This window comes from Phyllobates terribilis, unplaced genomic scaffold (genome assembly GCF_046119375.1).
Source record: "Phyllobates terribilis strain yellow unplaced genomic scaffold, ASM4611937v1 Scaffold_2__4_contigs__length_985480577, whole genome shotgun sequence".
Lineage (NCBI taxonomy): Eukaryota > Metazoa > Chordata > Amphibia > Anura > Dendrobatidae > Phyllobates > Phyllobates terribilis.
Genome location: NW_027362762.1, coordinates 767,946,303 through 767,969,335, shown reverse-complemented (window position 1 = coordinate 767,969,335; position 23,033 = coordinate 767,946,303). Strand labels below are relative to the sequence as shown.

At 44.5% G+C, this 23,033-nt stretch overlaps 1 protein-coding gene across 3 annotated transcripts in view; it reads left to right on the top strand.

The window, feature by feature from the left end:
* Positions 1 to 23,033, top strand: part of STS (steroid sulfatase) — an 829,793-nt gene that overhangs the window by 374,437 nt on the left and 432,323 nt on the right. For all 3 annotated transcript variants that reach the window (XM_073667339.1, XM_073667338.1, XM_073667340.1), the window contains one exon: positions 17,315 to 17,738. In XM_073667339.1, the coding sequence (XP_073523440.1) occupies positions 17,315 to 17,738 (424 nt within the window). The remainder of the gene's footprint in view (positions 1 to 17,314; positions 17,739 to 23,033) is intronic.

The window sequence follows — 23,033 nt, the reverse complement described above, 5'->3', positions numbered from 1 at the left end:
CAGAATTGCGATGAGGGGTGCCATGTATACCAGGATGAGGGGTACCATACATACCAGGATAGGGATGAGGGGTACCATGCATACCAGGATGAGGGTTGGGGTGCCATGCATACCAGGATTGGGGGATGAGGAGGCCATACATACCAGGATTGGGGGATGAGCGGTGCCATACATACCAAAATTGGGATGAGGGCTACCATGCATACCAGGATGAGGGATGGTTTGCCATGCATACCAGGATGAGGGGTACCATACATACCAGGATGAGGAGTGGGTTGCAATGCATATCAGGATGAGTGATTGGGTACTATACATACCAGGATTGGGGATGATGTGTGCCATGCATATTAGGATTGGGGATGAGGTGTGCTATGCATACCAGGATTGGGGATGAGGGGTACCTTGCATACCAGGATTGGGGATGAGGGGTGCCATGCATACAAGGATTGGGGATGAGGGGTGCCATGCATACCAGGATTGGGGATGAAGGAGCCATGCATTCCAGGATAGGGATGAAGGGGCCATGCATACCAAGATTTGGGATGAGGAGTGCCATGCATATCAGGATGAGGGATTGGGTACCATACATACCATGATTGTGGGATGAGGTGTGCCATACATACCAGGATGAGAGATGGGATGCCATGCATTCCAGGATTGGGATGAGCGGTGCAATGTATACCAGATTTGGAATGAGGCGTGCTATACATACCAGGATTGGGGGTGAGGGGTGCCATGCATACCAGGATTGGGGATGAGGGGTGCCATGCATACCAGATTGTGGGTGAGAGGTGCCATGCATACCAGGATTGGGGATGAGGGGTGCCATGCATACCAGGATTGGGAATGAGGGGTGCCATGTATACCAGGATTGGGGATGAGAGGTGCCATGCATACCAGGATTGGGGATGAGGTGTGGTGTGCATACAAGGTTTGGGGATGAGGGGTGCATTGCATATCAAAATTGGGGATGAGGAATACCATGCATACCACGATAGGGATGTGGGGATGCCATGCATACCAGGATTCTGATGAAGAGCCATGCATACCAGGATTGGGATGAGGGGTACCATTCATACCAGGATGAGGGATGGGGTGCCATGCATACCAGGATAGGGATGAGGGGTACCATCCATACCAGGATAAGGGGTACTATACATACCAGGATAGGGATGACGGATGGTGTTCCATGCATGACAGGATGTAGGTGAGGGACCCATGCCTACCAGAATAAGGCTGAGGGGCTATGCATACCATGATTGGGTATGAGTGAGCCATGCATTCCAAGATGAGGGGGATGTGGGGCGCCATGCATGCCAGAATTGGGGGTTAGGGGTGCCATGCATACCAGGATTTGGGGGGTCAGGGGACCATGCATGCCAGCATTGGGGGATGAGGGGTTATCATGCATACCAGGATTGGGGCATGAGGGTTACCATGCATACCAGGATTGTGGGATGAGGGGTACCATACAGTCATATGAAAAAGTTTGGGCACCCCTATTAATCTTAAGCTTAATGTTTTATAAAAATTGGTGTTTTTGAAACAGCTATTTCAGTTTGATATATGTAATAACTGTTGGACACAGTAATGTTTCTGCCTTGAAATGAGGTTTATTGTACTAACAGAAAATGTGCAATCTGCATTCAAACAAAATTTGACAGGTGCATAAGTATGGGCACCTCACCAGAAAAGTGACATTAATATTTAGTAGATCCTCCTTTTGCAAAAAGAACAGCCTCTAGTCGCTTCCTGTAGCTTTTAATGAGTTCCTGGATCCTGGATTAAGGTATTTTTGACCATTCCTCTTTATAAAACAATTCCAGTTCAGATAAGTTTGATGGTCGCCGAGCATGGACAGCCCTCTTCAAATGATCCCACAGATGTTCAATGATATTCAGGTCTGGGGACTGGGATGGCCATTCCAGAACATTGTAATTGTTCCTCTGCATGAATGCCTGAGTAGATTTGGAGCGATGTTTTGGATCATTGTCTTGCTGAAAGATCCATCCCCTGCGTAACTTCAACTTTATCACTGATTCTTGAACATTATCGTCAAGAATCTGCTGATACTGAGTAGAATCCATGCGTCCCTCAACTTTAACAAGATTCCCGGTGCCGGCATTGGCCACACAGCCCCAAAGCATGATGGAACCTCCACCAAATTTTACTGTGGGTAACAAGTGTTTTTCTTGGAATGCTGTGTTTTTTTGCCGCCATGCATAACACCTTTTTGTATGACCAAACAACTCAATCTTGGTTTCATCAATCCACAGGACCTTCTTCCAAAAAGAAATTGGCTTCTCCAAATGTGCTTTTGCATACCTCAGCCGACTCTGTTTGTGGCGTGCTTGCAGAAACGGCTTCTTTTGCATCACTCTCCCATACAGCTTCTCCTTGTGCAAAGTGCGTTGTATAGTTGACCGATGCACAGTGACACCATCTGCAGCAAGTTGATGCTGCAGCTCTCTGGAGGTGGTCTGAGGATTGTCCTTGACTGATCTCACCATTCTTCTTCTCTGCCTTTCTGATGTTTTTCTTGGCCTGCCACTTCTGGCCTTAACAAGAACTGTCCCTGTGTTCTTCCATTTCCTTACTATATTCCTCACAGTGAAAACTGACAGGTTAAATCTCTGAGACAGCTTTTTGTATCCTTCCCCTGAACAACTATTTTGAATAACCTTTGTTTTCAGATCATTTGACAGTTGTTTTGAGGAGCCCATGATGCCACTCTTCAGAGGAGATTCAAAAAGGAGAACAACTTGCAAGTGGCCACTTTAAGTAGCTTTTCTCATGATTGCATACACCTGGCTATGAAGTTTAAAGCTCAATGAGGTTACAAAACCAAAAAAAGTGCTTTAGTAAGTCAGTAAAAAGTAGGTAGGAGTATTTAAAACAAGAAAATGATAAGGGTGCTCATACTTATGCACCTGGCAAATTTTGTTTAAATGCAGATTGCACATTTTCTGTTAGTACAATAAGCCTCATTTCAAGGCAGAAACATTACTGTGTCCAACAGTTATTACATATATCAAACTGAAATAGCTGTTGCAAAAACACCAATTTTTATAAAACATTAAGCTTAAGATTAATAGGGGTGCCCAAACTTTTTCATATAACTGTACTTACCAGGATTGGGGGTGAGTGGGCCATGCATGCCAGGATTGAGGATGAGGGGTGCCATACTTACCAGGATTCGGGGGTGAGGGGTGCCATGCATACCAGCATTGGGGATGAGGGGTGCCATGCATACCCGTATAGGGATGAGAGGTACCATGCATACCAGCATAGGAATGTGGGGTACTATGCATACCAGGATGAGGTATGGGATGCTATGCATACCAGGATGAGGGGTACCTTGCATACCATAATAGGGATGAGGGGTACCATGCATACCAGCATTGGGGGATGAGGGGTACCATGCATACCAGAATAGGGATGAGGGGCACCATGCATACCAGGATTGGGGTGTAAGGGGACCATGCATACCAGGTTTGGGGGTGAGGGGACCATGCATACCAAGATAGGGGAGGAGGGGTGCCATATATACCAGAATTGGGGGATGAGTGGTGCCATGCATACCAGCATTGGGGATGAAGGGTGCCATGCATGCCAGCATTGGGGATGAGGTGTACCATGCCTACCAGAATAAGGATGAGGGGTGCCATGCAGACCAGGATAAAGGATGGGGTGCCATGCATACCAAGATAAAGAATGGGGTGCCATGCATACCAGGATTGGGGATGAGGGGTGCCATGTATACCAGGATGAGAGAAACCATACATACCAGTATACGGATAAGGGCTACCATGCATAGCAGGATGAGGTATGGGGTGCCATGCATACCAGGATGAGGGCTACCATACATACCAGGATAGGGATGAGGAGTATCATACATACCAGGATGAGGGGTGGGTTGCTATGCATATCAGGATAAGTGATTGGGTACGATACATACCAGAATTGGGGATGAGGTGTGCCATGCATACCAGGATTGGGGATGAGGTGTGCCATCCATACCAGGATTGGGGATGAGGGGTGCCTTGCATACCAGGATTGGGGATGAGGGGTGCCATGCATACCAGGATGGGAATGAGGGGTGCCATGCATACAAGGATTGGAAATGAGGGATGCCGTGCATACCAGGATTGGGGATGAAGGAGCCATGCATTCCAGGATAGGGATGAAGGGGCCATTAATGCCAGGATTGGGGATGAGGAGTGCCATGCATATCAGGATGAGGGATTGGGTACCATACATACCATGATTGTGGGTTGAGGTGTGCCATACATACCAGGATGAGAGATGGGATGCCATGTATTCCAGGATTGGGATGAGCGGTGCAATGTATACCAGATGTCCAGATGACTTTCCCAGTCCTGGCTAAATATGACGATATCATCTAGGTAGGCCGCTGCATACTTTTTGTGGGGTGCTAAGATCCGGTCCATGGGTCTCTGGAAGGTGACTGGAGCTCCCTGCAACCCAAACAGCATCCTGACATATTGATAACATCCATCTGGCGTCGAGAAGGCTGTCTTCTCCTTGGCCTCTTTGGACAGGGGAATGTGCCAATATCCTTTGGTGAGGTCCAGAGTGGTGATGTACCGAGGTGGTCCTAGCCTTTCGATAAGCTCATCTACTCTAGGCATTGGGTAGGCGTCAAACTTCGATACCTCGTTCAGCTTCCTATAGTCGTTGCAAAACCGCCATTCCCCATCTGGTTTCGGCACTAAGACTATAGGACTGGACCATCCACTTTTGGACTCTTCAATGACTCCCAGGTTAAGCATCCGCCTCACTTCTTTTGAGATCACCTCTCTGCAGTCCTCGGGGATACGGTATGGTTTTAGATTGACGCGAACATAAGGCTGTGTGAGAACCTCATGCTCTATGACCTGAGTGAGTCCTGTAAACTCTGAAAACAGGTCTTTATTTCACTGTAGCAACTCTTTTCACTGTTGCTTTTTGGCACGTGACAGTGACTCTGCCATCTTGACCCCTTTCACATCGGTCTCAGCCTCAGCTACTAAACAGGGAGCTTCCACGGACTCTCTATCTTGCCATGGCTTAATCAAGTTAACATGATAAATTTTATAGGGCTTCCTCTTCCCCGGTTGGTGGATTTTATAGTTGACTTCCCCCACTTTCTCTACCACCTCATAGGGTCCCTGCCACTTGGCCATGAACTTGCTCTCCACTGTGGGCACTAGCCCAAGCACTCGATCTCCTGGGTTGAATGGCCTCACCCTGGTCGACCTATTATACACCCTGGACTGTGCCTCTTGTGCCTTGAGGAGGTGCTCCCTCCCAATGGGCATCAGGTGGGCAATCCTCTCTTGCATTTGGGCAATGTGCTCCACCATGCTCCTATAGGGAGTGGTCTCAGCTTCCCAGGACTCTTTTGCCACATCCAGGAGTCCTTGAGGGTGTCGTCCATAGAGTGGTTCAAACAGGGAGAAACCTGTGGAAGCTTGGGGAACTTCCCTAATGGCGAACAACAGATAGGGATGCAGACAATCCCAGTCTCGGCCATCCTTTTCCACTGCTTTCCTCAACATTGCTTTTAAGGTTTTGTTAAACCCCTCAACCAGTCCGTTAGTCTGTGGATGGTACACGGAGGTTCTTAGTTGTGCAATCTGCAATGTCTTGCACAATTCCCTCATGACCTTCAACATAAATAGAGTTCCTTGGTCTGTTAGGATCTCCTTAGGCAACAAAGTGCCTTCCTCTGCCTGGACTGGAGGTAAGTGAGCAGCTGTCCCCCCCCTGCAGCTCTTCCAGCTGCTCGTAAACCTGGCCCTGTAATCTGGGCCCATTAAATTCCTCTCAGCACTATGTGTGCTTGAGCCTGCTTCTCCGGGTCCTACATCACCAAAACTTGGCAATTCGGGGACACATACCTCCCGTCCGCGACCTGATAGTGGTAGAACGCTCACTCAGTTGCACATGGGGGTAGACACAGGTATGCTGTCCCTTTAACCCCTTCCCGGCATGCGCCTTTCATGTATTGCTCTGCGGGAGTTTCATTCCCGCAAAGAGCAGTATATGTACGGCGCAGTGATCGGACGGGCTCACGCTGAGCACCACTGCGATCACATACAGGTGTCAGCTCTGTGTGAGAGCTGACACCCTATAGCACCGCCCACGATCGGTGCTAGCACCTTTCACGGGTGTTTAACCCCTTTGATGCCGCTGTCAGTAGTGATAGCTCCATTGCCTGGCATTGCAGAGGGAGTGGGCTCCCTCTGTAATCCCATCAGCACAACATGATCGCGTTCAGTTGATGGTCTCTATAGTTACCTCCGGTTCCAAGATGGCCGTGGGGTCCTTCAGGGTCCTGCAGGAAGGTGGCCACTCAGCGCCTGCTCAGAGAGCAGGAGCTGAGACGACTCCTTCCTGCCTGTCAGACACTGCTCTGATGCTCTGCAGTGGAGATACATTGCAAAGCGACAGATCAGTGATCTGAAAGTTTGAAAATGATGTCCCATCCTCGGACAAAGTAAAAAAGTAAAAAAAATAATACAAATTTATAAAAAAAATTTTGTTTAAAAATCACAAAATAAAGAAGAATAAAGAAATATATGAATCTAATAAATATATTTATCTGTGTAAAAAAAAAAATAAAAAATAAAGTACACATATTTGATATTGCTGTGTCCGTAATGACCCGACCTATAAAACTGTCTCACTAGTTAACCCCTTCAGTGAGCACCGTAAAAAAAAAAAAAAAAGCCAAGGCAAAAAACTATGCTTTATCATCATACCGCCAATCAAAAAGTGGAATAAAACGCGATCAAAAAGCCGCCTGTAAATAAAAATGGTACCGATGAAAACGTCATCTTGTCCCGCAAAAAAAAAACGTGCCATACAGCTCCATCAGCCAAAAAATAAAAAAGTTACAGCTCTCAAAATAAAGCAATGCCAAAATAATTATTTTTTTCTATTAAATAGTTTTTATTGTGTAAAAGCGGCAAAACATAAAAAAAATATATAAATGTGGTATCTCTGTAATCATACTGACCCAAAAAATGAAGCTGCCCTATCAATTTTACCACATGCGGAACAGTATAAAAAAAATGCCCTAAAAACAATTCCTGAATTGATGGTTTTTGTTCATTCTGCCTCCCAAAAAGCGGAATAGAAAGTGATCAAAAAAAGTCACGTGCCCGAAAATGGTACCAATAAAAACGTAAACTCAACCGTCAAAAAACAAGCCCTCACATGACTGTTGGACAAAATATGAAAAAATGATAGCTCTCAAAATAGGGCGGTGCAAAAACTTGTTTTTACAATAAAAAGCGTACTTTAGTATGTGACAGCTGTCAATCATAAAAACCCAATATAAATCTGGTATCGCTGTAATCGCACCGACCCGAAGAATAAAGTCGTCTAATCAATTATATTGCATGAGGAAAGGCTTAAAAAATTAAGAAAACAAATTATTTTCCTGCTGCTTATTTGTTCATTCTGCCTCCCAAAGATCGCAGTAAGGCTCTGTTAACATTTACCCTGTGATCTGCGCTGAGCGCTTACACCGGCGTTTCCATGTAAATCTCTGAAATACGTGATTCAGATGGAACCCACGGCGGAAGATTCTCAGTAATGAGGCAAATGGAGGCACTGTGGACGTCATCTGGCCTGTGATCCCACGGTGTCCGTTTTTATTAGGTGTGTGTAAAAGTGCCGTCGGCCACAGTTTTGTGCACTTTTGAAAAGAAGGACACCCCTGAACAGAGGCCAGATGGAGTCCAGAGTAACTCTGCTGCCTCATTATAGCGAATGGATCGCTTGAGGATTTCATCTGAATCACGTCTGTGATGCACACGCCCGGACTGACTGGCGTGTGCGTGTATATGTAGTGATTCCACTGGACCGTACCGGAGAGTGAATGCCTGGAGGGGCGTAACTAAGTATCCACCCGATCAGACCAAGGTCGCACGAAGGCATATGACGCCAGTGCACCAAGGAGGAACCGAGCAGAGGGACCAGGTGCTACTCCAGGTCAGACCCCGGACACGGCTGTTGACCCACACCGGGGAATACAGGAACAGGCAGGTTAGGCTGGCACACAGACTGGTGGGTATAGGCAGACACGGCTGGTATGCAGACGGGTGGATGCAGGCAAGCACGACTGGTATGCAGGCAGGGAGATACTGGCAGGTACGACAGGTTGGAGCACAGAGTGGATAGGACCCAGCACAGACTGGGACTCGGGAACAGAACCGCAGATGCGGTGGACAAACACAGCAGAGGCCGCCCGGAGCGGCGAGCAAGAGTAGAGCAGGACGAGGCTGCCAGGAGCGGTGAGCGAGAGTGGAGCAGGACAAGACTGCCGGAGAAGAGAGCAAAGGGTCAGAGCAGAGCGGGACTGCCGGAGCAGTGAGCAAAGGGTCAGAGCACAGTGAGACTGCCGGAGCAGTGAGCAAAGGGTCAGAGCAGAGTAAGACTGCCGGAGCAGTGAGCAAAGGGTCAGAGCAGAGCGAGACTGCCGGAGCAGTGAGCAAAGGGTCAGAGCAGAGCAAGACTGCCGGAGCAGTGAGCAAAGGGTCAGAGCAGAGCAAGACTGCCGGAGCAGTGAGCAAAGGGTCAGAGCAGAGCGAGACTGCTGGAGCAGTGATCAAAGGGTCAGCAGAGTGAGACTTCCAGAGCAGTGAGCAAAGGGTCAGAGCAGAGCGAGACTGCCGGAGCAGTGACCAAAGGGTCAGAGCAGAGCGAGACTGCCGGAGCAGTGAGCAAAGGGTCAGAGCAGAGCAAGACTGCCGGAGCAGTGAGCAAGGCAGAGCAGGCAAGAACCGCCAGAGCAGTGAGCAAGGCAAAGCAGGCAAGAACCGCCGGAGCGGTGAGCAAGGCAGAGCAGGCAAGAACCGCCGGAGCGGTGAACAAGGCAGAGCAGGCAAGATTCGCCGGAGCGGTGAGCAAGGCAGACCGGGCAGAAACCGCCGGAGCGGCGAGAAAGGCAGGGCAGAGGGGCAGGGCTCAGTTCACACGGAACAGACAGGAAGGGAAAGGCAGAACCGGATACCCACAGGGTACTTGCAGTGAAGTAGCGAGTGGACCACGAACTCACAAACAGAAGTTCAGTGACAATGAGCAGGAGTTAGGTACGAGTAGGAATTAGGTGCAGGTTCAGACTCTGCAGAAAAAGGGAAGGTACGGACATACAAAAAAACAGGAGACAGGTTAGGAGACAGTTCAGACAGGAACTGTTACTGCAACAAATACAGGAACGAGCCAAGGTAAAGCCAAGTGCTGGTTCTGACAATGCAGGAGAAAGGGAAGGTACGGACATAGAGAAAAACAGGAAGCAGGTTAGGAGACAGTTCAGACAGGAACTGTTACTTAAGCGAGATACAGGAGCGAGTCAGGGTATGCGGCCCCCAGAGGGCGGGACGAACAGGCTAAGAGCGTGTTAACACGGGCCAGGAAATACAGCCTCCAGGAAAGGCAGAAAGACAGCTGGCTAGAGTGCACAGACAGGACACAGTTCAGACACAGGAACTGATACCGCAAGGCAGGAAACATAGACAGGACCTGGCACATCAGTGACTAGAAGCCAACTGACAGAACAAGATGCTCAGGCAAGGATTCCAAGGAGGAGCTGGTTTAAATACCAGGGGACAGACAGCAATAGGCTGATAACGCATAAGGGGTGTGTCTGCAGCAGATACAAAAAACAGGAAGTTTGGCGGGTGACGCCCTAAGCAACCAGAGCAGAGCAAAGCAAGCAGTATGGAAAGAAGCCAGAGTGGCAGTCTGGACTGGAAATCAAGTGCGTGCTCTTGCACAGTGGGAGATGGACCACTATGCAAGGACTCCGCCAGGTATGTTACAACGTCACTTGGAGATTTCGATGGAAACCCCGATATAAGTGCTCAGCATAGAGCGCAGGATAAACATGATCCAAAATGTTATGTAAAATGTTCCCAATAAACGTTTCAACGCCATTCACAAAAAAAGCAAGTCCCCACTCAGGTCCATCATCTGTTAACAATAATATAGGGGCTTCCACATTGCTGATAGCACAAAGGCTCTGGAAAAGCTAAATGGCTCCTCGCCCTCCAAAAGAAATCCAACGAATTCTACGCTTCCCAATGTCCCCCTCCCTTCTGAGCTCCAGTGTGTGTCTAAACCGCAGTTAGCATCCACATGCTTGGCATTTCTGTAGCATTGAGAGCCTGCCTAATTTACGAGTGCATGTCTCCAGAAGCACCAGCTGGGCATAATGTACTGGTAACCACAATGTACTGGGCACTACAACATACTGGTCACTACAATGGCAGTTTGCAATCTTCACTTAGCAACATCAACTGCTGCTTGTTTGTGGAAAACACCCATGTCAAAATCATCACTACACCTGTAGATAAATTCACAAAGTGGTAAAATGTACAAAATGGGGTCACTTGAGGGGGAATTCTTCTCCTCTAGCACGTAGGGTCTCTGTATATGGAGTCCGCAAACTATTCTAGGAAAATCTGCGCTCCAGGAGGCAAATAGCGCTCCGTCCCTCCCGAGTCTCACCGTGTGGCTAAGCAGTACTGAACAGCCACATATGAGGTTTTTCTAAATTCAGCCGAAATTTTGGGACAAATTTTGGTGCCATTTTTACCCATTTTCCAGTGTGAAAATGTAAAATCTGGGGCTGAAACAAAATTTCCGTGTTAAAAATGTAATTATTTTTTCTTCACTGCTCAATGGTATAAAATTATGTGACCCACCTGTGGTGTCAATATGATCACTGCACCCCTAAATGAATTCAATGAAAGGTGTAGTTTGTAAAATTGGGTCACTTATGGGGGGTTCAGCTGCTCTGGCACCTCAGGGGCTCTACCAATGTAACATGGCACCCTCAAACCAGTCCAGCAAAATCTGAACTCCAATATGGCGCTTCTTCCCTTCTTAGCTTTGCACTATGCCTCAAAAGTAGTTTTCGACCTCATACGGGATATCTGCATACGCAACAGAAATTGAACAATACATTTTGGGGTCCATTTTCTCCTGTTATCCTTGTGAAAATGTAAAATTTTGTGCTAAAAAACATTCTTGCGGGAAATTTTTTATTTTTATTTTCACTGTTCAATGTTGTAAACTTATGTGAAGCACTTGGGGGTTCAAGGTGCTCACCACACATCTAGATAAGTTCCCTGAGGGGTCTATTTTCCAAAATGCTGTCACTTGTGGGTGGTTTCCACTGTTTAGGCACATCAGGGGCTCTCTAAACGCAACATGATGTCCGCTAATTATTCAAGCAAATTTTACATTCAAAAAGTCAAATTGCGCTCCTTCCCTTCCGATCCCTGCCGTGCTCCCAGATAGTGGTTTTCTCCCGAATATGGGGTATTGGCCTACTTTTAACCCTTATAACTTCCTAACAAAAAAAAATCTTGGTTCTCAAATTGTGCTGATGTAAAGTAGACATGTGGGAAATGTTATTTAAGGGCATAAAGATAAAAATCTTGAAAAAAGCTAAATTTTCAAAATTTTCACCAAATTTCAAATTTTTTCACAAATAAATGTAAGTCATATCAAATCAATTTTACCACTATCATAAAGTACAATATGTCATGAAAAAGCAATCTCAGAATCAGTGGGATCTGTTGAAGCGTTCCAGAGCTATTACCTCATAAAGTGTCGGTGGTCACAATTGTAAAAATTGGCATGGTCAGGAAGGTGAAAACAGGCTTCGGCGTGAAAGGGTTAAACTTCTGGTTGGTTTATTAAAATGCAGCATAAACCAACACTGAGTCCATAAAAGAAAACATGGCCCTTTAGGCAAAACATGAAAAACAACTCAAAATGGTGGCACAAAAGCACAGTCATTGTGGTAGCAGGGATCCGCTTGCTCAGAGTTTAGCAACTCCACGTGGTTCAGGATAGCTCCACACAAACACATCTGAAGTTACTCTCTCCAGACCTACTGAACATCCAATGCCTCTACAGGCCGAGTATTTAAACCCCAGACCACACCCTGGGGTCAAGATATAATGAATGGCCTCCCACCTGCACTATTGCCATTCACAAAAAACTGGCCCATTTAAATATGGCTGATTAACCCTCTCAGCACATACTATGGAGGAGAAGATTTCGATTTTCACATCACTGAAGCTAATAGCCTCAGTGAAACATATCTCCCCTCTGACACTCTGCCAGTGACTCTGTTACAATATATACTGTGACAAAGTCACTGGCAGAATACTAGAGGGGAGATATGTGTCTGTGAGACTTTTTGCTTCAGTGATGTAAAACATGGAGATTTCTCCTGCACATTAGGTGCAGAGAGGGTTAATAGCCAGAGTTACAAGGGCATGCTTTACATGTGGATAGCTAAGTGCTGGGAGGGAAGCTATCCACCCTATTGACGTGCCCCCTGGGCCATGGGGTACTCGGTAGCCGGGCCGGTCCTTTTCTATTGGTGTTGTGCCGTTGGCAGTGACCCGGTCCATGGCCCAGGGTGGTCAATAAAATAAAGTGAAGAGTCAATTGGGGCAATAAAGATTTGGGGATAATGTTCGTGATGCCACCAGATCCACTGGGGCTGATGATGACGCAGCAGAGATAGTGCAGCTCTCTGCGGGCAGAGCTAAGCCCCAGGGCAGTATATAGGACTTGATGAGGTAGATGTTGTTGTCAGGGACCGTGTAGTGCAGAGCCAGTGACGCAGCAATAAATCGAGGACACAGTGGGGTGCAGTCTTCAGGCTTTACTCACAGTTCATAGGCAGTTCCAGGTTATCACTGCAGCCAGTTATAACCGCCCACGTCGCCCTGTGTTCTCCAAGGAAGGGATCCAGCCAACTCCCAGGCAGTTCAGGTACACTTAGTCGGGATCCCCTTCTTAAATGCCTTCTGGCCGTCTCCCTGCGCTGGCTCTCGCCCTCCTGCCCTGCGCCTCACAATCAGCGTCCCAAGCCAGTTGCCTCAGGCCTTGTCGGGCGACTTACCCTCAGTCCCCTGGACCCTATGTGGACACCTTTTCAGCAATGTAATTGTGGATTTTGGCTGCACCACCTTGAAAATGCTGCAGTTTGCTAGCTAGCTGAGCCTGGTTGTTCTCCACTAGTCTGGGGCCAGTCCTATTCTGCGGCCTGGTCCCTCCACTCGACGGCGGTTGGGTGGTTGCGGGTCCCATGGAGAGCGTTTGCGCTCCTGTGCCCCTGAGACCCCCTCTGTCTCTTCTTCCTTCTTCTGGGCCCCTTACTCTGGGCCCCCTCCTGTCTGGACCTGTCACAAGCAGAACCTCCCTCCTGGGCTTACAGCCCTGACTGAACCCCTTCTAGAAGGTTCCCCTTCTTCTTATACCCTCTGCTAGGGTGCTCCTCTTTGCTGCTTCCTCCACCCACACCCACTACATGGTTCCCTCTCCTTTGGTTCCCCTCGCCCCTCCAGCCAGGGACAGGACGCAGCCATGACCAAGTGCATCTTGCCCCGTCTGCTGGTCTGGAGTGGTGTATTGCTGGATGCAGGTGTGTGGGTCCTGGGTAGTGTTCCTTCCTTACCTGGGAGTGGGTACCACACATCTGGGTGAGGTGCAGTACCTCTGTGGCAACTGGACCCCCAGGGGCGCCACACTATCTCCACTCCAGGGCGTGGTTTAGGGGCTATAAAAAGCCAGCCTTTTGATTCAGGAGGTGGTCAATATCTGGAGGCCAGCTTCAGAGAGAGGAGCGTGTATTTGTTCCTGCTTACCCTGAACCGTGTGGTTTTCTTTTTGCTTACCCGGAGTGGCTGGACCCCGGCTGGTGCATGGACTTTGCTGGACTGTTCTTATTTTGTTTGCTGTTAGGCTGATTACTTTTAAAGGGAATCTGTCATCAGAATTTCACACCACAAGCTATTTATATGTGCATTTAGCTCTTTCAAAGACAAGTCCAGGAGTACATTTACCTAGACAGACAGTTCCTCAATTATTGAGAAATTAGCACTTGAATTGATATGCAATGAGGCTGTAGATCCAGTTCTATTCCCTGCCAGTGCTGCCTTCTATGGCTTGACTCATGGCTCCTTCTCATGAAGTCACTCAATATAGAGGTTAGTTAACCCTCCGTCACATACAATATCGGTTCTAACGAGTTCACATACAATGTGACTGTCAGGCGCAGGCTAGAAAAATACCTATAATATCTAATATTTGCAATTTCAGTGCTCTAAAAGTGATCAGTGACCTTAATAGGGATGTAATAAAAGAGACTACACATCATCAGGTGCAATAAAAAACATTTACTTAACATAAAACTAATAACTCTGAAATACAAACATTTCAAAACTCCCGCCAAATAGTCCCCAGTTCGACTCTGTCAAAAAACTCTACAAAGAAAATTTATGGAAGCAAACTTAATTTTAAGGTACCTTAAGTACTATTAAACACATATTCAATCAGAATTAGATCCTGAAGTTTCCCCAGAAAAATTACACTTGCAGAGCAAAGAGCAAGAATTACACATCATTTTTGCATGTGTCAGGCAGATTGCATTATGACATTTGTGACATTCATAATTAGAAAGCCTTCTGATTCCGCATTCCGTGGTGCAGGTGGTGCATCTCCTTCTTTTGGGAGGTGGTGCAGGTGGTGAATTTTCAATATCATCTTCTGGGTGGAATCTTTTGAGCTGAACTTGAAGGCGAGAGGGGATACCGATTGTTTTTATACTTCTCCTGCGTAGCTCTCCAAGCACTAGTTCATGGGCCAATTTTTTCAGATAGAATCGTCTACGGAGTGGTTCAAGCTTGTTTTCAAGGTAAATGACTTGTGAATTTATACCACCCAAATTCAACATAGCAAAAAATATGACCATTGGCCAGCGTTTGGTGTTTCTGCTGACGTTGAAAGTTGAGCACATCTGATCAGCTGTATCAACACCCCTTTGGTTGCATTATAAAATGTAATTATCTCCGGGGTTTTTTGTGCCTCAGTCCCGGGATCGATGGCATCATCATCATGAAGTGTTGATAGAAGAAGTACAATTTTTTTTGCTTGTGGTACATAGGAAACCAAAACCTTTCCATTATGCAATGCAAACATACTGCTGTACTGTTGTCTCCCTTTCACACTTACAAACTGTGTAGGCAATTCTTTTTTATTTTTTCTTACAGTTCCGACATATGAAAGCTTCTGCATTTTCAGATAATCAATCAGATCACAATTTGAAAACCAATTGTCAGCTGTTATATTGCGACCCGATCCAAATAAGGGCTCAGCCAGTCTTTTTACAACATCACTGGGTTTGTTGCTGACACAGTAAGGACCTTCTGGTTGTTTTCCTGCATAAACTTCCAGGTTGTAAGTGTAGGTCTTACTGGCATCAACAAGGGCATACATTTTGATTCCATATTTGTTAGGCTTTGATGGAATATATTGACGAAAGGCACGTTTACCACGAAAACCAGGGAGCATTTCGTCAATAGTGAGATTCTCCCCAGGGCAATAGCATTTTTTACAGTTTTCAACAAATTTTTGGAATATATCACGAGTTGGAGCAAGTCGGTCATGTGTTTTACATTCGGTTCGGGTAGTTCTGTCGTCAAACCGAAGGCAACGAATTAGAAGCTTGAATCTGTTTATGGACATAACAAGGCCAAATTTTTCAACTCCATCCCCATCTTTACTCCAAAGTTCCTCCAAACTTTGTCTATTTGCCCTATAAGCTCCTGCAAGGTATAATAATCCAAAAAAAGCACGCAGTTCTATTTCATCTGTGGCCTTGATGGTTCTGTTGCAGATGAACTTGTCCTTTATAATGTCTATATATTGGTTGGTATATGTGACAATAGAGTCCTGAATGTCATCTGTGAATAAACTATTCCAGCATTCAACTGCAGTTTTTGCATTACTTGCAGTTCCTATAACTGCAGGAAGGTGAGTAATAATGTTTTGAGGTTCCCTACGTTTTTTCTGGAGTGGCTTCTTGTTCCATTGGTTTTTTTTATCTTTTCCCATATAATAAGATTCTACATCTTCATCCTCATCACTGTCACCATCTTGCTCTGTTTCAGAATCCACTTCACATACTTCCACCTCATCATGAGAATCAATCTCACTTTCCTCTCCTAAATCCTCATTCAGTGTGGGGTCTGCATCATCTAACAGCATGTTTGTTACTTCCTCAGCATCAAGGTTTTTTGATAAATTGTACATTTTCCTCTCCATTTCAGCAGATAATCTGAAGCAAGAGAAGGAATATGTGTTAGGGAACTACAGTATATGCCTGAGCAGCACACTTTCTTTTTTAATCTGCCTTATTTCTATGAAATATCCTCACACTTTGTGCTATGCATTCATAAAACAAGCTAAATAAACAATTGTGATGAATAAAAACATAAAATACCAACCTTATTGAGTGTGACGTGTTCACATACAATGAGCCTGAGAGATTAGCGCAGTTATATCTGTCCTCCTGAAGCTCTGCAATCCAACTGTGGTATGAGGTTTCACAGAGCTGCTAGAGACAGGAGACTACCTGGAGGGAGAGGATTTCCTCACAATCTGGTGAGGAAGGAGAAATGAAAGTAAAAGAGATGTGCCTGTCAGGCCTATTGTATATGACGGAGGGTTAAGCAGGAAGAGGTGGTGCTTGGCGGGTGATAGAGCTGGAGTGACAAAGTCTTCAGATGCACAGCCTTGTTTGCATATCAATTCAAATGCTGATTTATCAGGAATGGCGGAACTGATTGCACATAAAAATAGTATGGGGAGCGAAATTCTGATGACAGATCTTTCATTTGCCTTACTTTCTGTGGTATCTCTTTTAGCTTTAGCACATCATGAGTTCTATGTGACATTAGGGCTGTATGTCCCTCTGCTTCCAGTTACACAGTCTCTGGTATGCATCTGTAATTCTCTATCAGTCTGTCTGGAACTTTGCAACCTGCCCAAAACTAACTGTGGACAGTTAATAGACTGGCTCTATGTATCTGCTCAGTTTCAAAGCTATAGCTCATTGCACTGCTCTCTATCCTGTTAAACAAAAAATATTCCCCTTTATATTGTGTGTTCTACAGGGTAGTGTTGTGCTACATAATTCCTGACAAACCATTTGAACCTAAACTTAATTTTATTTTACCTACCTAATATCATGTAGCGTTAACTTTGGTAAGCAGTAAATCCAGAGATCAGTTTGGGTTATTGCTGTCAGTTATGAAGCTGTAAATTGACCCTTTAACAATGGTAGTTTCCAATAACAATTTTATGAAATGTGACATATAATTGGCTAAAGACAATATGAAAAGTGATAGTATTTCGAATGGCAGAAACTATGCAAAATAAATGAGCAGATTCTGACACCATTTTCAATTAACGAGTTATTTCTGTCTTCAACCAGGAAAATGGCATCTTGGACTGAATAAGGAAGAGAGAGATGACTTTTACCACCATCCTCTTAATCATGGGTTTGATTATTTTTATGGAACAACAATGACACATTTACGAGACTGCATCCCAGGAAATGGCAGTGTATTTGTTGCTGGAGCTGCTCAGTATCTAAAGCAGTCATTTCTAATCGCTTTTTTAACAATCCTTACACTTATTTTCCTTAACTATATCCGGCTTCTCAATATACCCAAGAAAGTATTTGGCTACATTCTTTTATGCATCATTATTTTTGTGGGACCAATGGTTTTCTTTTTTTGGAAATTTCAATATTTGAATTGTATTTTGATGAGAAATTACCAGGTTATCCAACAACCATTAATATATGAGAATCTGACCCAAAGGATGACAAGTGAGGCTGTCCATTTTATACAAAGGTGAGTTCTGAAAGTATTTTGTGTATTTAATGGAATTCTAAGCAGCTTTTGGGAAAAAAAATTATATAAACACATTTATAACAGTATGAAAAACTCTGCATTCAGAGGTATGCAGTTGAAGTGAGAAAAAAGTTTATTCATGCAATCCAATGTTTGTTCGAAGCAATATTGATGTTTCTATCCTACATCCGGAACTTCATCAGAATGATGCTGTGTAAATTATAGAACAGTAGTATAAGTGACAGGGTGTACAATATAAAGAAGAATAAGGGTTAAGATAGTAAACTGCAATATATAATGCCAGAAAAATATGGATACTTCTATTAAGTAAACTAGAGGTGAATAAGTCATGCATAAATAATGCATAAAAATCATCATGAGCAGATATAAAGGTACAGATGAAACAGGCAACCTGTATTTATAACATTTTATGTATATTATATGATACAGACAGTAGGTAGGTTGTAATGGGAATATTTGGAGACATAGCCTGGTGGAAAAGCAAATACAGTTTTAGTCTATAAAAGCCCTCTATCTTCTATGCGCATAAAGACCACTTGGTGATCCTAATACCACTAATTAAATACACAAAATGCATAAAAAAACATAAGCCTGGTAGCTAGGAGATGTGAACAGCCATGAACATTTATGTATTTTTGCTGGATTGCTAAAGAAAAGATGTTAGATGCTAAAGGTAAAGATGTAAGTGCAGCGCTATAGGACATGTGTCTGCCGTCTCTGGTGGTGTAGCATTATGTGAGATGTGTCACTTACCATCTTAAAAAATGTGTGGCAGAATAGTTTCTGGCACAAAGTGGATCTGTGTTAGAGGGGGCATGTACCCTTGGTGTCAGGTATCAGCCGCATCGTATCTCATCACCGGAGGCTGAGTTTGCGTGGCGTATGATTCCAGTGCTCTCAGCGTGTGTGAGGAACCGCACTTCCCTGTTGTGTAAACCTTTATAGGGTGCAAGTCAAGGCTCCGTTGTGAGTATCTAGTGATACCCAGTATAAGAGGATATGTGAATTACGCATGGTGGCTCAATAGCTAGTACTGCTGCCTTGCAGCATTGAGGTCCTTAGGTATCCATAGTTATGACCACAAGCAGCTAGCTAACTAATTGTCACTATATCAGTGGTTGTAACTAGAGATGAGCGATGTTCGACTAGAACTGTTCGCCAATCTCAAATTCGAGCTGTTTTGGGCGGTGTTCGAGTTGTTCGACGAACGCGAACGATTTGCAAAAAATTCGGCTGTTCGAGGTTATGTTCGATAACTGTTCGTGCACCAAAAGCGTGTCCTGCATGTCTGGCGCTATTTAGAGAATAAATCATGCTGGGATTGTCTGCCACTCACTGTAATGCCACAGCCATGGTGGTTGTGGCATTACAGTGGTTGCCCAAATCGATGGGAACAGTGCTCACAGTGAAACATGAAAAGCCGGCAATTCAGCACCAGTACCCGACAATTTAGAATCGAAAGAATAGAGTATCACACATAGATTAGATAGAAAGAAACATGTCAGTCACATATACAATTAGTACAGTGACAGTGTTGGTTACTGTACTTGTCATTTAGTGTTAAAATAAAGGATTTATTAAAAAAAAAATTGGCGCGGGGTTCCCCGTAATTTTAGTCTCTAGCGGAGGTTAAGCAGACGGCTGGGGCAGATGTTTGAAGCCTGGGAAGGGGGTAATACCCACGGAGCTTCCCAGGCTACTAATATCAGCCCCCAGCTGAATACCTAGCCTTTACTAGCTATTAAAATGGGGGACCCCCAAAAAAATGAAGTGGGGGCCCCCCTATTTTAATAGCTATCAAAGGCTTGGCAGACAGCTGGGGGCTGATATTAATAGACCAGGAAGGTTGCCATGAATATTGGCCCCAATGAACTCGGCTCACCTCATGCACGTCACTGACAGCGTGGGAAAATTCTCAGCGCAAGCATGTCTGTGCTTCTCAGTGTCTGCGGCATGGCAAGCTGGATGGCAGCGTTCGGCTGCGGTCCAGCCTGTCATGTGAATGTAGCAGAGCTGGAGCTGTCGTGGGAACCATGGAAAGGTAAGGATGATGTTGCTTTATTATTTTACTTTTATTGCAGGAGGTCGTTGGCTTCAGCTGGAATGGGCGTGACGGTAAGTATGGTTTAATTTAGAACAATAAAGAATTGTGTGTTTATTTCAATTAAAAGACTTTATTCTGGGTGTTTGTGTTTTTTGTAACTTTGACTATGGGGTTAGTAATGGGGGTGTCTTATAGACGCCTCTCCATTACTAACCTGGGCTTGATGTCAGCTGGCATTATAAGCTGACATCAACCCCAACCCTATTACCCCACTGCCACCACTACAGGGCAGTGGGAAGAGCGAGGCTACGTGCCAGAATTGGCGCATCCTATGGATGTGCCATTTCTGGGCCGGCTGGTGTTTCTAGCCTGGGAGGGCGCCAATATTCATGGCACCCTTCCTATTAATATCAGCCCCCAGCTTTCTGCCTAGCCTTTGCTAGCTATTAAAATAGGGGGGACCCCACGTCATTTTTTTTGGAGTCCCCCATTTTAATAGCTAGTAAAGGCTAGGTATTCAGCTGGGTGCTGATATTAGTAGCCTGGGAAGCTCTGTGGGTATTACCCCCTTCCCAGGCTTCAAACATCTGCCCCAGCCGTCTGCTTAACCTCCGCTAGAGACTAAAATTACGGGGAACCCCACGCCAATTTTTTTTTAAATAAATCATTTATTTTAACACTAAATGACAAGTACAGTAATCAACACTATCACTGTACTTATTGTAAATGTGACTGACATGTTTCTATCTATCTAATCTATGTGTGATGCTCTATTCTTTCTGTTATAAATTGTCGGGTACAGATGCTGAATTGCCGGCCGGCTTTTTTAAAGAGACAGTGCATGAAAACACTAATATTTTTTTAAATAAATCCTTTAACACTAAATGACAAGTACAGTAACCAACACTGTCACTGTACTACTTATATATGTGACTGACATGTTTCTATCTATCTAATCTATGTGTGATGCTCTATTCCTTCTTGTCTAAATTGTCGGGTACCGGTGTATGCCACTGCTGAATTGCAGGCCGGCTTTTTTAAAGAGAGTGTCATCTGAGCAGCTTGTCAGCTTTTGGACACCTTTGAAGGTGTTGTTTATGTGTTTTTATGTGTTTTTGTTTGCCTGCCATTGGTTTTAACGGTGTTCGACGGTGTTCTAAGGTGTTCGACGAACAGTTCCACGAACATCCCGGTTTTCGACGAACCGAACCGAACCCGAACGCTACGGGGGTGGCTCAACACTAGTCGTAACCATGAATACCTAAGGTCCTGCAATGCCTGCACATGAGGAAAGAGACATAGCGAATCAGAAAAACAATACTGCATTTCTAATTGGAGTTATTTGCTAATATTATAATTATTATTATTACACCTACTACATATTGATATAGGATCTTGGAGAAGGGAATACCCCTTTAAATTAAAAGAAAACTAGCGGTGTTGCATTGTCTATTTAAACCCTTGGATTCCAGAGTCTGGAGTGTTTAGATACAGTATGCTTCTCTCTTTTTGAGCTGCTTGGGTTCTGCTCCAGGATCTGAAGTTTGAGTTGGGCTATGGTGTGATTTTTGAAATGGAAATTGTTTGGAAAAGGTAGATGGTTTCTTTTACACATTATGTTGATAACTTATGAAATAGCTTAGTAAGGGCTGATGTGGGTTCCAAACTATCTAGTCCCAAATATGAATTTGACTATAGGCCAAGGGGAGTAAGGCAGGGCCCTGCCTCAAACTAGTCATCCGAGATGCATAGTCCCCAACCGGATTTTCAAAATATGTTTTCTCTTAAACACTTCAGCTTTTCAGAGTAAAATGTACAGGGCTACAATGACTGCAATTGTCTAAACCTCATGTCATGTTCTTTTTAATTGTATGCATCTCTGTAACTAAAGAGAAGCTGTTAAACAGAATTTCATATGGCAAGGATGACAGCAACAAATGCTATAAACCAAAAAATCATACACACAAAAGAGATGGCAAATAATGTTAATGTGTTTCTTTGGGGAAAAAAATGTGAATGTGTTTAATATGTTTTTAATTAATACCATTCAGCATAAATGCTATGTTGTCTTTATTTTATCGGTTAGTACAATTACAACTGCATATTTTAAGGTGTTTTTTAAAATCTTTTGCTAACTATCCTTTACTACCTCCATACGTTTTTTAAACCAGGACATTTGGCCTGTCGAATCAGTTGATCACCTGTACCAAATACTTGAGTCCACCAATAATTGTAGTTAAAACTATTCACAGACTAGTTGAATATTGTTGACCTCAACTTTGGATTCTTTAGAGTTTTATGTATTTTCACCTTGAGCCTTTGAATTCAGTTTTTTTGTTTTTCAAGTTTTTACGAGCTGGCGTTTTTTGGACATGTTTGGGAACCATTTCTGCAGTGCACCTGTCACTCAAGATGTCTTATCATTTCTAAAGACTCTTTCCTAAAGATTGATATGTGATTCAAAAAACAGGATTCAGATAAACAGTGATTAACTCTTAAGGTCTTGGGTTGTTAAAGATTTGTCCTCTTTAGAATCCTCGACCATTTGCCAGTACAGAGATTTACTACACAGAGCTTTTCTCACTTTCCTCAACTCTTCTCAAAGAAAACTTTGTAAAGGGCTGCATGCAGAGAAGAGAAAAGTCATTTGAACTTGCTGATTTTTACAGGACAGATTAGCTATCGTAAGTGTTTGGGGGCCCCCGTCTCTGCCCCCACAAATTATGTTTAATTTCATAATCCTTTCATTTCTATGTGAGATAAGCTTTTGCTAGAGCTACAGTATCTGGCAGCAGCTCACTTTCTTCTCAGTGAGAAAACATGTCTTTGGGGGAGAAGAGGTGAAGGAATAGAGGCTTGCTAAATAAGTGTGACATCTGCACCAGTGCCTACACTTCCTGACTCTGCTTCTGTCACCAGGTGGCACTGCACGCTCATTGCGAGTGATGTGGGGTGAAAATTGTAGTTCTTTGTTCTCTAGGACTTGTAATTCCATCTATACTGAGAAACCTAACGTTAATTGCTATGTGGTTTGGGTGAGACTGAAAGCTACTTAAGATCCTGAAATCCTGCTGTCCACTGCCTGTTATATTCTGACCTGCTTCAGTGTAACTTGCCTTGCTTTGTCACAATGGACAGCCCTGACTTTTGACCTAGGCTTGCTTTTTTGATTATTTTGATTCTGAATCCGGCTTGAATTTTGACTACCCCTTTGCTTCCTGATTTTGTCA